Source organism: Passer domesticus, unplaced genomic scaffold, assembly GCF_036417665.1.
Source record: "Passer domesticus isolate bPasDom1 unplaced genomic scaffold, bPasDom1.hap1 HAP1_SCAFFOLD_114, whole genome shotgun sequence".
NCBI classification, from domain to species: Eukaryota; Metazoa; Chordata; class Aves; order Passeriformes; family Passeridae; genus Passer; species Passer domesticus.
Window position 1 is genome coordinate 18,700 of NW_026989912.1, and position 17,300 is coordinate 35,999.

The window sequence follows — 17,300 nt, forward strand, 5'->3', positions numbered from 1 at the left end:
AGAGAGAAAATTCCATGGAAAATTCTGGAAAATTCCGGGAAAATGTGGGGAAAATCAAGGAAAAAATCCGGGAAAATTCTGGAAAAATTCAATGAAAAAATGAGGAAATTTCTGGAAAAATCAAGGGAAAATTCTGGAAAAAATTGTCAAAATTCCACGGAAAATTCTGGAAAAAATTCCAGGGAAAATGTGGGAATAATCAAGGAAAGAATCCCAGAAAAATCCCCCAAAAATTCCAGAGAAATCCCTGAAAAATTCTGAAAAAAATTCTGAAAAAATCCCCCCAAAATTCTGAAATAATCAGGAAAAATTCCCAGAAAAATCCTGGAAAAATCCCCTAAAAATCCTGGGAAAAATGTGGTAAAATTCAGAAAAAAATCCCAGAAAAATCCTAGAAAAAGATGAAAGAATACTGTAAAAATTCTGAAAAAATCCCAGAAAAATCCTGAAAATTTTCTCAAAATATCCCAGAAAAATTCTGAAAAAATTCGGAAAAATTCTGAAAAATCCCAGAAAAATTACAGAAATATTCTGGAAAAATTCTGAAAAAATCCTCCAAAAATTCTGAAAAAATCCCAGAAAATTCTGAAAAAATCCTCAAAAAAATCTGAAAAAATCCCCAAAAATTCTGAAGAAATCCCAGAAAAATCCATTAAAAATTCTGAAAAAATCCTCAAAAAAATCCCCAAAAAATCTCCTAAAAATCCAATAAAAATAATTGGATTATAATTATAATCCAATTATAATCCAATAAAAATCCATTTAAAATCCAATTAAAATCTGTAAAAATCCAATTAAAATCCACTAAAACCCCAAAATGCATTTAAAATCCAATTAAAACCCTGCAAAAACCCCCAAACTGCTCTTACCTTCCACCACCTTCAGCTCCACGTCACTCCCAATCCTGACCCCTTGGGAATGTTGGGAATGTTGGGAATTCCCAAGCAGGCACCGATAACTCCCAGCATCTCCGGGCTCCACTTTGCAAATCTGCAGCGTCCCCGAGGGCAAAATGGCGACCCTGGCACCGCCGGGCACCTCGCGCTGCTCCCGCTGCCAGCGGATGGGCCCCGAGCCCTCCCCCTGCCACTGGCACTGCAGGAGGACGCAACCTCCTGGCACGGCTGGCACCGAGTCCGCCTGCCACACCGAGCGCACCGGCCCTGAAAAAAATCCCGTTTTTTCCCCATTTTTTACCAAATTTTGGACAATTTTTCACGAATTTTTTCACCATTTTTTATCTTTTTTTTTAAATTTTTTACCTATTTTTTCCACAATTTTCCCCCAATTTTTCTCTCCTTCTCACACCTTTTTTCTCTTATTTTTCCCCAATTTTTCCCAAATTTTCCCCAATTTTCTCCCATTTTTTCTCCACTTTTCCCGAATTTTTTTCCAATTTTTCCTCAATTTTTTCCCAATTTTCCCCAAATTTCCCCCAATTTTCTCTAAATCTTTCTCTCCTTCTAACACCATTTTCCCCCTATTTTTCCTCATTTTGTCCTAAATTTCCCCCAAATTTCTCCAAACTTTTCTTCACTTTTCCCCCATTTTTTCCCAATTTTTCCTCAATATTGCGCCATTTTTTCTGTCCTTCTCACAGCATTTTCCACGTATTTTCTCTCAATTTTTTCCTAATTTTCCCCAATTTTTCCCCAATTCTTCCCCAATTTTTCTCTCCTTCTCACACCATTTTTCTCCTATTATCTCCCAGTTTTTCTCAAAATTTCCCATATTTTCTCCCAATTTTTTTCCACTTTTTTCCCAGTATTTCCGCCAACATTTTACCGTATTTCTCCTAATATTCTCCCAATTTTTTACTGTATTTTTCCTAATATTTCACCAAATTTTCTCAAATTTTTCCTAATTTTCCCTCAATTTTACCCCAAATTTTCCCCAATTTTTTTCTAATTTTTCCCCAATTTTCCCCAATTTTTTTTCACAGTTTCCCCCCAATTTTTTACCCAATTTTCTCTGAATTTTTCTGTCTTTCTCACACCATTTTCCCCCTATTTTCCCCCATTTCATCCTACATTTTGCCCAATTTTCTCCCAATTTTTCTTCAATTTTTCCCCATTTTCCCAATATTTCCTCAATTTTTTCCACATTTTCTTCCTATTTTCCCCAAATTTTCCCCATTTTTTATTCAATTTTCCTCTCCCTCTCACACCTTTTTTCTCCTATTTTCCCCCAATTTTTCCCAAAATTTCCCAAATTTTCTCCAAATTTTTCTCCACTTTTCCCCCATTTTTCCCTCCCTTTTCCCCCGATTTTCTCCCAATTTTCCCCAATTTCCCCCCAATCCTTCTCTCCCTTTTTCCCCATTTTTCTCCTCTATTCCCCCAACTTTCCCTCAATTTTCCCCAATTTTTTCCCAATTTTTCTCCACTTTTTTCCCAATTTTCTCCCAATTTTACTCCGTATTTCTGCCAACTTTTTACCGTATTTCTCCTAATACTCCACCAATTTTTCTCCAATTTTCCCTAATTTTCCCCCAATTTTCTCCAAATTTTTCTCTCCTTCTCACACCGTTTTTCTCCTATTTTCCCCCATTTTATCCCAAAATTTCCCAAATTTTCTCCCAATTACCACCAACTTTTTACCGTAATTCTCCAATACTTCCCCATTTTCTTACCGTATTTCTCCTAACACTCCCCCATTTTTTTCCCCCGATTTTCGCCCAATTTTTTCCCAGTTTTTCCCCATTTTTCCCCAATTTTCTCCAAATTTTTCTCTCCTTCTCACATAATTTTTCTCTTATTTTCCCCCAACTTTCCCTCAATTTTCCCCAATTTTCTCCCAATTTTTCTCCACTTTTTTCTCAATTTTCCACCAACTTTTCACCATAATTCTCCTAATATCCCCTTATTTTTTTACCGTAATTCTGCTAATACTCCACCAATTTTTTCCCGATTTTCGCCCAAGTTTTTCCCGATTTTCACCCAATTTCTCCCCAATTTTCCCCAATTTTTCCCACCTGCCACGCTGACTTTGGCCTCGCGGCTGCCCCCAGCCCCTCCTCCCCGCAGCCGCACGCCGCACTGGTAAATCCCCTCGTCGGGTTGGTGATGCCGCGAGTGCAGAACGTTCCGGATCCACAGGGATCCATTCCCCAGCTGCTTCCTCCTCTCGTCCTCCTCCAAATCCAAAATTTTCCCGTCTTTTTTCCAGAATATTCCCAAAATTTCTCCGTCAGACTCCACAGAGCATTCCAGGATGAGGTCGGAGCCGCGGGTGACGACGACGTCCGAAGGTTCCTGCAGGAATTTCACCTCGGTGAAGGGAGGGAGGTGAAATCCTGCAAAAAAAAATGGATATTTCTATTAAAATTTTTCCTGAAATTGCCACAAATTTTTTCCCCAATTTTTCCTGAATTTTTCCCAATTTTTTCCCTATCTTTTGCCATTTTTCCCTATTTTTTTATCATTTCCCCCTATTTTTTGCCCATTTTTCCTCCAATTTATTCTCTTATTTTTGTCCAATTTTCCCCAATTTTTTCCCAACTTTTCCTTAATTTTTTCCCATTTTTCCCTATTTTTGCCTAATTTTTCCTAATTTTATTCCAATTTTTCCCCCAAATTTCACCCAATTTTTCTCCTATTTTTGTCCAATTTCCCCCAATTTTTCCCCTGATTTTTCCCAATTTTCACCTATTTTTTGCCATTTTTTCCTAATTTTTTCCCATTTTTTCTCCAGTTTTTCCCAATTTTCCCCCAAATTTTCTCCTATTTATATCCAATTTTCCCTCATTTTTTCCCTAATTTTCCCCCAATTTTTCCCTATTTTTCACCATTTTTCTCTCCAATTTTTATAAATTTTTTCTCACATTTTTCCTAATTTTTTCCTGATTTTTTTGTCACTTTTTCCCTATTTTTTACCATCTTTCCCCAAATTTTTTTACCATTTTTTCTCCAATTTTCCTCCATTTTCCTCCAATTTTTTCCCTTATTTTTGTCCAATTTCCCCCCAATTTCCCCCTATTTTTTACCATTTTTTCCTAATTTTCACTCATTTTTTTCTCCAATTTTCATAATTTTTTTCTCACATTTTTTCCCATTTTTCCTGTATTTTTGTCCAATTTTTCCCCTAATTTTCCCAAATTTTTCCCAATTTTTTCTGATTTTCCACCCAGTTTTTCTCTAATTTTTGTCCAATTTTCCTTCAACTTTCGCCCAATTTTTCTCCAATTTCTCCCCCAATTTCTCCCCCAATTTTTCCAATTTTTCCTCCAATTTTCCCCAATTTTTCCCCATTTTTGGGCCACCCCAGCACCCGAAGGTTCCTGTAGGAATTTCACCTCGGTGAAGGGAGGGAGGTGAAATCCTGCAAGAAAAAAATTGGAAATTTTTATAAAATTTTCCCTGAATTTGCCACAAATTTATCCCCAATTTTTTTTCCTAATTTTCCCCTATTATTCCCATTTTTTCTGGATTTTTCCCAATATTTTCCTGATTTTTTGCCATTTTTCCCCTACTTTTTCCCATTTTTTCTCCAATTTTTTCCTCATTTTTAGCAACTTTTTGTCCAATTTTTACCTATTTTTTCTCAAATTTCCTCCAATTTTTTCTCTTATTTTTGTCCAATTTTTCCCTTTTTCCCCAATTTTTCCTTGAGTTTCTCCCAATTTTTCCCAAATTTTTCTCATTTTTTGGACCCATTTCCCCCCTTTTTCCCACTATTTTCTCCCAATTTTTCTCAATTTTTTGACATTTTTCCCTAATTTCTCCCCATTTTTCTCCAATTTTTCTCAATTTTTTCTCAATTTTCCTCCAATTTATTCCCTTATTTTTGTCCAATTTCTCCCGAATTTTTCCCACTATTTTTCAATATTTGTCCCTAATTTTTTCCATTTTTTCTCCATTATTTTCCCATTTTTTCACCAATTTTCCCCCGAATTTTCACTTACTTTTTGTCCAATTTTTGTCTAATTTTTCCCTATTTTCCTCCAATTTTCCTCCAAATTTTCTCCTATTTTTGCCCAATTTTCCCCCAATTTTTCCCTATTTTTTACCATTTTTTCCTAATTTTTCCCCATTTTTTCTCAAATTTTTATAAATTTTTTTCTCACATTTTTCCCATTTCCCCCCCATTTTTTTCCTAATTTTTTCCGATTTCTTCCCATTTTTTCCCCTATTTTTTCCCATTTTTCTCTATTTTTCCCCATTTTTTCCACTAATTTTCCTCCAACTTTCCACTTATTTTGGTCCAATTTTACCCTAATTTTTTCCCAAATTTTCCTTAATTTTTTCCCATTTTTTTCTCTAATTTTTCTGAATTTCCCTCCAACTTTTTCTCTTATTTTTGTCCAATTTTTCCCTAACTTTCTCCCAATTTTTCCCAAATTTTTCTCATTTTTTGGAGCCATTTCCCCCCTTTTCCCCACTATTTTCTCCCAATTTTTCTCAATTTTTTGACATTTTCCCCTAATTTCTTCCCATTTTTTCTCCAAATTTTCTCATTTTTTTCTCAATTTTCCTTCAATTTATTCTCTTATTTTTGTCCAATTTTCCCCCCATTTTTCCTTAATTTTTTCCTTATTTTTGAGTAATTTTTCCTAATTTTATCCCCATTTTCCCACTATTTTCTCCCAATTTTTCCCATTTTTTTGCCAATTTTCCCTTATTTTTTCCCAATTTTCCTCCAATTTTTCCCATTTTTTCCCTATTCTCCTCCAATTTGTCTCTTATTTTTGTCCAATTTTCCCTCAATTTTTTCCTAATTTTCCCCCAATTCTTCCCTATTTTTAACCATTTTTTCCTAATTTTTCCCCATTTTTTCTCCAATTTTTATAAATTTTTTCTCACATTTTTCCCATTTCCCCCCCAATTTTTACCTATTTTTTTTCCAAATTTTTCCCATTTTTTTCCTATTTTTTTGTCATTTTTTTCCTAAATTTTCCCCATTTTTTCTCCAATTTTTCCCATTTTTCTCTCAATTTTCCTCCAAATTTTTCTCTTATTTTTGTCCAATTTTTCCCTAAGTTTTTCCCAATTTTTCATAATTTTATCCCAATTTTTCCCACCATTTTTGCCCAATTTTCCTTCGATTTTTCTCCATTTTTTCCCAATATTTTCCCATTTTTACCATTTTTCCCTAATTTTTTTGGATTTTTGGGGGATTTTTTGGGAATATATGGGGCATTTTTGGGGAATTTTTCTTGGATTTTTGAGGGATTATATCAGGATTTTTTGGGAATATTTTGGGCATTTTTGTAGAATTTTTGTAGATTTTTTTCAGGATTTTTCAGAATATTTTGGGCATTTTTGGAGGATTTTTTTAGGGATTTTTGGGGAAATTTTGTAGGATTTTTTTAGGGTTTTTTTCTGGATTTTTTGGGATTTTTTTTTGTATTTTTGAGGATTTTTTGTGGATTTTTGGGGGAATTTTTGGGCATTTTTTGTGGATTTTTTAATAGTTTTTTGGGAAATTTTTAGGATTTTTTTTCAGGATTTTTGGGAATATTTTGGGCATTTTTGGGGATTTTTTGGGGATTTTTGGGCATTTTTGGAGGATTTTTGGGGGAATTTTTGGGGATTTTTTTTGAAATTTGTAGGATTTTTTCAGGATTTTTTGGGAATATTTTGGGCAATTTTTGAGGACTTTTTTGGGATTTTTTGGGGGATTTTTTCAATTTTTTTTCAGAATATTTTGGGCATTTTTTGAGGAATTTTTGGGGATTTTTCAGGATTTTTTTGGGAATACTTTGGGGATTTTTTCAGGATTTTTTTGGGAATTTTAGGGGATTTTTTTGGGATTTTTTGGGAATATTTGGAGCATTTTTGGATGATTTTCTGGGAAATTTTTGGGGAATTAAAAAAAAAAAATTGTAGTATTTTTTGGGATTTTTGGGGGAATTTTTCTTAGATTCTTTTCAGGATTTTTTTGGGAATACTTGGGTCTTTTTGGGGATTTTTTGGGGAATTTTTTAGGATTTCTTAGGATTTTTTATTATTATTTTTTCAGGATTTTGGAGGAATTTTTTGGATTTTTTTGGGGAATTTTTTGGGATTTTTTTCAGGACTTTTTCAGGATTTTTTGGGAATATTTTGGGCAATTTTTGATTATTTTTTGGGGAATTTTTGGGGATTTTTTCAGAATAGTTTGGGCATTTTTTGGGGATTTTTGGGGGAATATTTGGAGATTTTTTTCAGGATTTTGGGGGCATTTTTTCGGGATTTTTGGGGATTTTCTCAGGATTTTTTCTGAATATTTTGGGGGGAATTTTGGGGGATTTTTTGGAGAATTTTTAGGGCAGTTTTGGGGCATTTTTGGGAATATTTTGGGGTCTCACCTGTGGCACTGGGCAGCAGCAGCAGGAGCCAAATCCCAGCGATGGATTCCATCCCGCCCTGCAGAGGGAAGGGAAAAAAGGGCTGAGAAATCCCAAAAATATCCCTAAAAATTCCCAAAAATATCCCAAAAAACTCCCCAAAAATGACAAAAAATATCCCAAAATAAACCCAAAAAACATCCCCCAAAAATCCTTCAAAAAATCCAAAAAAAGTCCCAAAAAAATTCCCCATAAAGTCCCAAAAAATTCCCCCAAAAAATCCCAAAAAAATCCCCAAAAAATCCTGAAAATATCCAAAAATATCCCAAAAAAATCGCAAAAACATCCCAAAAATTTAAAAAATCCCCAAAAAATCCCCAAAAAATCCCAAAAATATCCCAAAAAATCCCAAAAAAATCCTCAAAAAATCCCCAAAAATTTTAAAAATTCCCCCCATAATTCCCAAAAATTTTCCCCAAAAAATCCTAAAAAATTTCCTAAAAACCCCCAAAATTTCCCCCAAAATTAAACAAAAATACTTTAAAAATTCCCCAAAAATCTAAAATTCCCCCAAAAATTAAAAAAAATTCCCAAAAATTTCCCAAAAAACCCACAAAAAATTCGCCAAAATCCCCGGAATTTTGGCGAGAAATCTCTGGAATTTTGGGGTGAAAAATTGGGAATTTTGGAGTTAAAAATTGGGAATTTGGGGTTAAAAATGGGGATTTTTGGGTCTTGTAAGGGGAAAAAAATATGGGATTTTTGGGTTAAAAATTGGAATTTTTGGGGTTAAAAATCTGAATTTTTGGGGATGGAATCCAGGAAAATTTGGGTCAAAAATCGGGACTTTTGGGTCCTGGAAGGGCAAAAGAATGAGAATTTTGGGGTTAAAAATCGGATTTTTTTAGGGTTAAACGATGGAGTTTTGGGGGATGGATCACGGAAATTTTGGGGTTAAAAATCGAGATTTTGGGTTAAGCATTGGGGATTTGGGGGTTAAAAATGGAGAGGTTTTGGGTCCTGGAAGGGGAAAAAAATCGGAATTTTGGGGTTAAAACCCGGATTTTTTGGGGTTAAAAATCGGAATTTTTGGGTCTGAAAAGGGGAAAATGTTGGGAATTTTAGGGTTAAAATCTGGGATTTTTTGGGTTAAAATCCGGGAAATTTTGGGTTAAAAATCGGGATTTTTTGGGTCCTGGAAGGGCAAAAGTATGAGAATTTTGGGGTAAAAAATCGGATTTTTGGGGTTAAAAATTGGGGATTTTTGGGGTTAAAACCTGAAGTTTTGGGGGGTGGATCATGGAAATTTTGGGGTTAAAAATCGGGATTTTTTTGGGTTAAAATCCGGGAAATTTTGGGTTAAAAATCGGGACTTTTGGGTCCTGGAAGGGCAAAAGAATGGGATTTTTGGGGTTAAAAATCGGGATTTTTGAGGTTAAAAATCGGATTTTTTGGGTGTTAAACGCTGGAGTTTTGGGGGATGGATCACGGAAATTTTGGGGTTAAAAATCGGGGTTTTGGGGAAAAAAATCGGGAATTTTGGGGTTAAAAATGGAGAGGTTTTGGGTCCTGGAAGGGCAAAATGATGGGATGTTTGGGGTTAAAAATTGGATTTTTTTGGGGTTAAAAATCGAAATTTTTGGGTCTGAAAGGGGAAAATGTTGGGAATTTTAGGGTTAAAATCTGGGGTTTTTTGGGTTAAAAATCGGGACGTTTGGGTCCTGGAAGGGCAAAACAATGGGAATTTTGGGGTTAAAAATGGGATTTTTAGGGTTAAAAATTGGGAATTTTTGGGGTTAAAACCTGCAATTTGGGGGGTGGATCACGGAAATTTTGGCGTTAAAAATCGGGATTTTTTTGGGTTAAAATCCAGGAAAATTTGGGTCAAAAATCGGGACTTTTGGGTCCTGGAAGGGAAAAGAATGGGAATTTTGGGGTTAAAAATCGGATGTTTTTGGGTTAAAAATCGGAGGGTTTGGGGAATGAGTCCAGGGATTTTTAGGGGTGAATCCCTGAAATTTTGGTCTTAAAAATCGCGATTTTGGGGAAAAAAACAGGTGATTTTTGGGTTAAAAATGGGGATTTTTGGGTCCTGGAAGGGCAAAAGAATGGGAATTTTGGGGTTAAAAATCGGATTTTTTGGGGTTAAATCCCCGCAATTTTGGGGGATGGATGCGGGGATTTTGAGGCTTAAAAATCAGGGTTTTTGGGGGTGAAAACGGTGAATTTTGGGGTGAAAAATCCGATTTTTGTCGCGCGTTCAACCCTCCGGCACCACGGACAGATCCCTCCCCTCACGCGAACAAAAACCTCCCAAAACCCTTTTAAAAAAAAACCCCAAAAACCTCAATTTTTCTCTTCTAAATCCTCTTCAGCATCTGCGGCAAGTCAGGCGAGAAATCCCAAGGAATTCTGAGGGGAAAATGAGGGGAAAAAAAGGAAAAAATGGGAAAAAAAAGAGGTAAAAAATGGGAATAAACGGGAACGGAGGGGGAGGGAGCGGCTGCCGAGCGCCCCCTGCGGTTCCTGAGGGGAAAAGGGGGGGGGAAAGGGGAATAAATCAACTTTTTGGGGGATTTTTAGGGTTTTGTAAGGGTTTTAGATGTTTCCTATTTTTTCCCATTTTTTTCCCATTTTTTCTCAATTTTTCCCCATTTTCCGCCATTTTATTCCCCTTTATTCCCCAATTTTCCCCCAATTTTTCCTCAATTTTCCCCCACTTTATTCTCATTTTTTCCCCATTTTCCCCTCATTTTTACCCAATATTTCCTCACTTCCCCCCCAATTTTTACCCATTTTTTCTTTATTTTTCCCCATTTTCCCCTAATTTTTTACCCAATTTTCCCAGATTTTCCCCCCCTTTTCTTCCACTTTCCCCCTATTTTTCCCTGAATTTTTCCGCCATTTTATTCCCCTTTATTCCCCATTCTCCCCCCAATTTTTCCTCAATTTTCCCCCATTTTATTCCCCTTTAATCCTCATTTTCCCCCCAATTTTTCCTCAATTTTCCCCCACTTTATTCTCATTTTTTCCCCATTTCCCCCTCATTTTTTACCCTATTTTTCCCCATTTTCCCCCCAATTTTTACCCATTTTCCCCCATTTTTCCTAATTTCCCCCCAATTTTTCCCCTAATTTCCCCCCATTTTTCCCCATTTCCCCTCAATTTTATTCCAATTTTTCCCCCAATTTTTCCCCCAATTTTTCCTCATTTATCCCTCATTTTGTCCCAAATTTTCCAGTTTTTTTCCCCCATTTTTTATGCAATTCCCCCCCCCATTTCCCCAATTTTTTCCCCATTTCTTCCTCATTTTCCCCCAATTTTTCCCCATTTACCCCACATTTTTACTCAATTTTCCCCATAATTTTCCCCCATTTTTCCAGCTTTTTCCCCATTTCCCCCATTTTTCCCCGAATTTTGCCAATTTTCCCCCATTTTTCCCCAATTTTCCCCTCTAAAAAATTCCCATTCCAAACAAACCCCACTCTCACCAATTTATGCAAATAAATCCAAAGGTATGTAAATCAATGCAGATTTATGGAAATTTATTCAAATCCTGCCACATTTGGGGAATCCCGGTGGGAATTCTGGGATTTTGGGATGGATCCAAAGGAGGAGAAAAAAAAATCGGGATTTTTTCCCTATTTATTCCAAATTTTTTCCCCATTTTTTTCACCCCAAAAGAGACCCAAAAATTCCCTAAAATACCACAAAAACTGCCCTAAAAATGCCCCCAAAAGGGCCCAAAAAAGGCCCAAAAACCCCAAAAACTCCCCAAAAAAATGTCCTAAATTTGTCCCAAAAGGGGGAAAAATTCCTCAAAACAAGGGGAAAAAAGAGCCCAAAAATGCTCCCAAAAATGCCCTAAAAAGGTCGAAAAATGTCCCAAAAAAACCCAAAAAACGCCCTAAAAATCCCCCAAAAAATCGCAAAAAAATAAATTCAAAAAAATCCCCAATTCCAAAAAAAAATTCCCCAAAATATCCTCAAAAATATTTTAAAAAATTCCCAAAAAAATTCCTCCAAAATTCCCAAAACGTCCTCAAAAAAATAATTAAAAATCCCTGAAAAATAATCAAAAATCCCCCAAAAAAATCTGCCAAAAAAATAAAAAAAAATTTAAAAACCTCCAAAAAATCCCCAAAAAATCCAAAACATATGTCCAAAATTCCCACATTTTTCCCAAAAAAATCCCTAAAAAATGTCCAAAATTACCCCAAAAAATCCCCAAAAATATTTTAAAAATTAAAAAAATCCCCAAAAATCCCCCCAAAATCTCAAAAAAAAAAATCCCCAAAAATTAAAAAAAATTCCAAAAAATTCCAAAAAAACTCCCAACAATCCTCATAAAGTCTCCAAAGAACCCCAAAATTTTGGGGATTTTGGGGGGGATTTTTTGCTGGATTTTTTGGGATTTTTAAGGGAGCTTTTTTTTGATTTTTTATTATTTTTTGGGGAATTTCTGGGGGATATTTGGAGATTTTTTGGGGAATTTTTGGGGGAAATTTTTTTGGATTTTTGGGCCATTTTGGGGGCATTTTTTGGGTGTTTTTAAGGGCATTTTTGGGCTTTTTTGGTTTTTTTTTTTAACCATTTTTGGTGCATTTTTAGGGCATTTTTGGTCTCTTTTGGTCCCTTTTTGGACTCTTTTGAATCACTTTGGGATTTTGGGGGGTCTTTTGGGCCATTTTTGGCATTATAACCCAAATTTCAAGGATCTAATCCTGATTTTTTTGAGGATTTCCATCCTGATTTTTTTTTTTTTTTGGGATCCAAATCCGGATTTTTGTCTTCCAATCTCGCTTTTTTGAGGATTCTAACCCAAATTTTTTGAATTTTTGGGTAGATATTAATGGAAATTTTTGAGATTCCAACCGCCATAAGGATTGGGAAAGGGATGATGATAGAAATACCAAAAAAATCGGGATTAAAATCCTAAAAATTGGATTAAAATCCCCCAAAAAATCCTTCTCCCTCACGCCTCACCTGTCAATCACTCAAGCCACGCCCCTTCTTTGATCAGCCAATAAGAACGCACGGAGTGCGGCGCGTGGCTTACGAGTGATTGACAGCCCGCCCCTCTTTAACCAACCAATGAAACCGCTCAAAACGCGGGGCGTGCCCTGTCAATCACCACCAAACCCCGCCCCATCCTCTCCTCAGCCAATCACGCCTCTCCTTCCCCCTCCGCTTCCGCCGCCATGGCCGCCGCGCCGCGCTGAGCCCCGGCCCCGCCGCTCAGCCCTGTCTATTGCCAAATTTAAAAAAGAATCCCCTTTACTTTAAACTATTTAAAAATAGTTTTCATTTATATCTTTGTTTATATTTTTAATGTGTTATATATTATATAATAACATATTGATGTACTGTATTTATGAATTTTTATATATTTCCTGTAATACACTATAATAAGATATAAACAGTATTCCTTGAATTATGCATTTCCCAGCAAATTCCCACCAATATCGTCCAAAACCATCAAAGCTGCTCCACCAGCCAACCGACTACCAGCCAAAAAAACCCACATTACACTCTTTTCCCTAACAATTCTTGTCACATCACAAAAATGCAACGAAAATAAAAGAAAACCCTACAGAAACGCACGCAGCAAATCATAAAAACTACTAAAAAAAAATCAAACCAATTTACTAAACTCCAAACCATACCCCTGACCCTGAACGTTACTCAAAATATACCCAAAATTCTACCTCTACACTAGCTCACAGAATAACCAATACTCGGTAAAAATCACTAAAAACCCCGAAGTAATTAACGATATAAAAATAAATTTCAAACATTAGAAAAATAAAATAACTACCTACATGAAAAACTTCCTAACAATACCCACCATACCCATATTCTCAAAAATAAACCAAATACATCAAATGACAAAAAAAAAGAACAAAACCAAACGCAACTGAACTTAAATTAACAAGAAAAAAATTATTCCTAACTCAATATACCCAAAACGCCTCGAACCAGCAAAATAAAATACCACCTAGAAAAAAATACAAATCCTAAAGCTAAATGTAACCATAAACAATATCTCCCAAATTATCCATAACAAAAATACATACACTCCAACCCAACAAAGCAAATAAGAGCCCGGTAAGATAATCGACAAAAATGCAATTAAAAGTATTCAAAAAACCCCTCACCCATTAACTCCATGACACGACCTCAACCCCCCCCCAAGACAAACACCACATAGTCACGCAAATGAGAGCCGCCACAACAGAATTAAAAACCTAACCTCTACTTTATTCTATAAGCCATAAAAACCACTGAAACCCTTAAAAAACATAATACCCGGGGGAGGAAAGCGGGCGACAACAATACTGAGTTCAAAAAAACCCTTACCATCAACGGCTGAACCGAGAGCCAGAACGTGCAAGCAGTTCACCCTATCCCGCACCGTACATCAACTGCAACGAAAATAAAACGATACGGTAAATTCCTACAAACCACCTCAAAGCCACGACGTAAAAGAACTTTCGATAACTAAAGCCGCGGCTCCGGCACTCCCGCGGCAGCCCGGCCGCGCTCCCCTCCCAGCGCAGCAACTGCCCGGGCCGCGCCAGGAGCGCTCCCGCGCCGCAACCTTCGGGGCCGGGCCGCGGGCACAAGAAGCGCCCTCAAAGGCAGCGGCACGGCCCCAGTTCAACCCCGCAAAGGCTGCGAGAGCTGCAGCTTCCTTCAGCTGAACCCCGAAACTGAGGCAGCGCGGGCTGCTTACCCCGCTTCAGCCAGGGCGAATTAATGTGTTCTCCCCTGCAATTTCATCCCCGACGGTAGCAGAAAAAGGGCTTTTCCTCCAACTGTGGTCAAAGAGGGATTTTGACCTCAGTTCAAACCCTTGAAAAGGAGGGACAACAGCGCTGCCCCCTCAATTTAGACCTTAGGATGATGAAAATGGGGGGCCTACCCTCAAATCACCCATAATACGACAAGAATTTTTTTTTTTTTTTTTTCCCAGAGGGCACCGGGGAGGGATTGGCAAGATGAAATTGGAAAGGGAAAGGAGAAAAGTCCCCGCTACAAATCCACACGAGCTCACCTGTTCGGCTGCTGCTTCCCGGCACGGAGCTTTGTTCCTCTGCACCTCCTTTGAGCAATGCTCCACGCATCCAAGGGCGTATCCAGGTGTTCCCCCAGACCCTCGGAGAAGCTCTCGGCGTCCTTGCACGAGACAGCGCCGGGAGCCCCCCATAAACCCCTCTGCTCAGCAGCTCCAGGCAAAAGGGAGCTCAGGCAACCCCTTCCCCCCTAAAACAGCCTCCTCCCGGCAGGAGCCGCCCCCTCCTCATCCTCGCAGCTCAGGGCTGGGGCTGCTCGGAGCCCTCATCATCCTCAGAGCTCACAGCTGGCGCTGTCGCCACGCTCCGACAGCGTCTCTGCCTGTCCAGCACACAGCCCGCTCCTCACAGACACAGACCAAACAGAAATCTACTCCGGCTGTCGGCTTTCCCGAGTCCGCCCGGTTACGCGATTAAAACACGTACGTGCAGCGGCGGTTTGGTTCGGCTGTTGGTCTAAGCTGGGCTTGTTTCGGAACTTCGGCTGAACTCGGCTACACCCGGCTATTGTCGGCAAAACTCGGCTATTGCCGGCTCTTCGGCTACACTCGGCTATTCTCGGCTTACCTGGATTTTCCCGCCCTTTTGGCCGCCCTCTTGAGAAGGTCAAGCCGGTCCGCGACACGACGCGACACGCCACTCTCAAGATGGCGGCCGCGAGAAGCCCTCGGCAAAGAGAGGCGTCTATACTCAGGCCTGTCAGCGCCCGCCACAAACATCACCGCCCGCGGCGCCGCTGAGCGCACAGCCCGTGTCCACAGCACTTGAATCGCCACAGAAAATTCCTCCGGGGCCGCGCCGGCGTCGGAGCGGCGTGCGGGCAGCTCAATAGACACACCATGGGCCTCATTTTTCCCGCCCTTTTGGCCGCCCTCTTGAGAAGGTCAAGCCGGTCCGCGACACGACGCGACACGCCATTCTCAAGATGGCGACCGCGAGGGGGTGGGGGGCGGCCCCCCCCGCCGGCAGAGAAAGGCGTTTTCGCCTATGCCTGTCAGAAACCCGCCGAAATACCTCAGCTCTGGGTGCCCTTGAGCCCACAGCCCGTGTCCACAGCACTTCAATCGCCACAGAAAATCCCGCCGCTGCTGCTCGGGCCTCGGGGTGCCACGCAGGCAGTCCAGTAAACGCACGGAGGTCCTCGACTTTCCCGCTCTTTTTTGCCGCCATCTTGAGAAGGTCGAGCGCGTCCCGGCAGAGCCCCCCCCCCACGCCGTCGGCCGCTGCAGCAGCGCGGCACAGAGAGGCGTTTTCGCCGCCGCCTCTCGGCTGCCTGGCGGGAGGCTGCAGTACCGCGCTCTGGCCACAAGGCGGCGGCGCTGCCGCCCGCCTCAGCCGGGGGGAGCTGCAGTACCGCGCTCTGGCCACAAGGCGGCGGCGCTGCCGCCCGCCTCAGCCCGGGGCAGCTGCAGTACCGCGCTCTGGCCACAAGGCGGCGGCGCTGCCGCCCGCCTCAGCCGGGGGGAGCTGCAGTACCGCGCTCTGGCCACAAGGCGGCGGCGCTGCCGCCCGCCTCAGCCGGAGGGAGCTGCAGTACCGCGCTCTGGCCACAAGGCGGCGGCGCTGCCGCCCGCCTCAGCCGGGGGGAGCTGCAGTACCGCGCTCTGGCCACAAGGCGGCGGCGCTGCCGCCCGCCTCAGCCGGGGGCGCCGCACGCCGCGGGGCTGCGGGCGGGGCTGCGGGCGGGGCTAAAACGAACCGGGGGGATCCCCTCCAAAACCTCTTCTGAAATAAATGCCCCAAAACAACCCGGAAGGGGGAAAAAAAAAAATCCCTGCCTCTAACCCAGTAACAACCAAAAAAACCCCACAAAGCCTTTCTTTTAAACAATATTTAAATATATTGCATTGTTATATTTTTTCATATTTATATTCACTTTTATATCCATAATGTACATGGATATATCATGTTTAGTTCTACATTTCTATTTATAAATTTATAGATAAATTCATATTCTATATTACATCTACTCATATTACTTTACTTATATATGTTTATGCATTTCTTTATATATTGCTTCTACATTTCTGGATTCATATTTTTAGTTCTGTAACACACATTATTTAAAATAAAACCCCTGCAGCTATCCAAAGAAAAGCCAAAAAGAACCTCTTTCTCTTAAACTGTGTTTAATTTTTTTTTTTAATTACTTTCAAAATTTATATTCATTTACACTTAAAATGTATATTGATTTACAGTGTTACTTGTATTCTACATTAGATCTCTTCTCATTACTTTATTTATATTTTATATTTCTATATATATTTTTATATCTTGATTATAGATTTCTGTATTGATGATTATGAAACAATATCCATATTTATATTATTTAAAGTGAAAACCCTGTCTCTAACCAAATAAAACCCAAAAACCCCTTTATTTAAATTATATTTACATATTTTAATATTTAGCTTTTTTCATATTTATATTCACATTTATATTTATAGTTTCTATAGCTCTATAATATTATTTATATTCTACATCACTTACCTTCATATTACTTACTTATATTTAAATTTGTATTTATAGTTTAATTCTAATTATCTGTCTTTATACCTTTATTATGAATTTCTATATTTAGATTTATATTTCTATAATACTTTACATGATTTCAAATAAAACCCCTGCCTCTAACAAAATAAAAACCAAAGACAGCCCTTTATTTTAACCATATTTTAAAATATTTAAATTATATCTTTCATAATTATATTTACATAGACATTTATCATTTTCTTTATATATATTCTAGAAAATATAAAATTATTTTATATCATCTGTTAAATTAGTTTATTTATATTTAATATTTATACCTCTCATTATACACATTCTATATGTTTAGATTTGATTTATATTTTCAAATTAATTATATTTATATTATTTATTAAAAACACCAATAACCCATAATTTTTTTTAATTAAAACTAATTAAAAGCATAAAATAAAAAGTCTAAACTATTA

At 38.6% G+C, this 17,300-nt stretch overlaps 1 protein-coding gene across 1 annotated transcript in view; it reads right to left on the minus strand.

Moving 5' to 3' along the window:
- LOC135291770 (netrin receptor DCC-like) overlaps positions 1 to 14,822 on the minus strand; it is a 32,146-nt gene extending 17,324 nt beyond the window's left edge. The window contains 6 exon segments of the mRNA XM_064406026.1: positions 870 to 1,163; positions 2,975 to 3,295; positions 7,289 to 7,346; positions 9,613 to 9,679; positions 13,628 to 13,692; positions 14,325 to 14,822. Of these exon segments, the coding sequence (XP_064262096.1) occupies positions 870 to 1,163; positions 2,975 to 3,295; positions 7,289 to 7,340 (667 nt within the window). The 5' untranslated portion in view covers positions 7,341 to 7,346; positions 9,613 to 9,679; positions 13,628 to 13,692; positions 14,325 to 14,822.
- Positions 14,823 to 17,300: the final 2,478 nt, after the last annotated feature.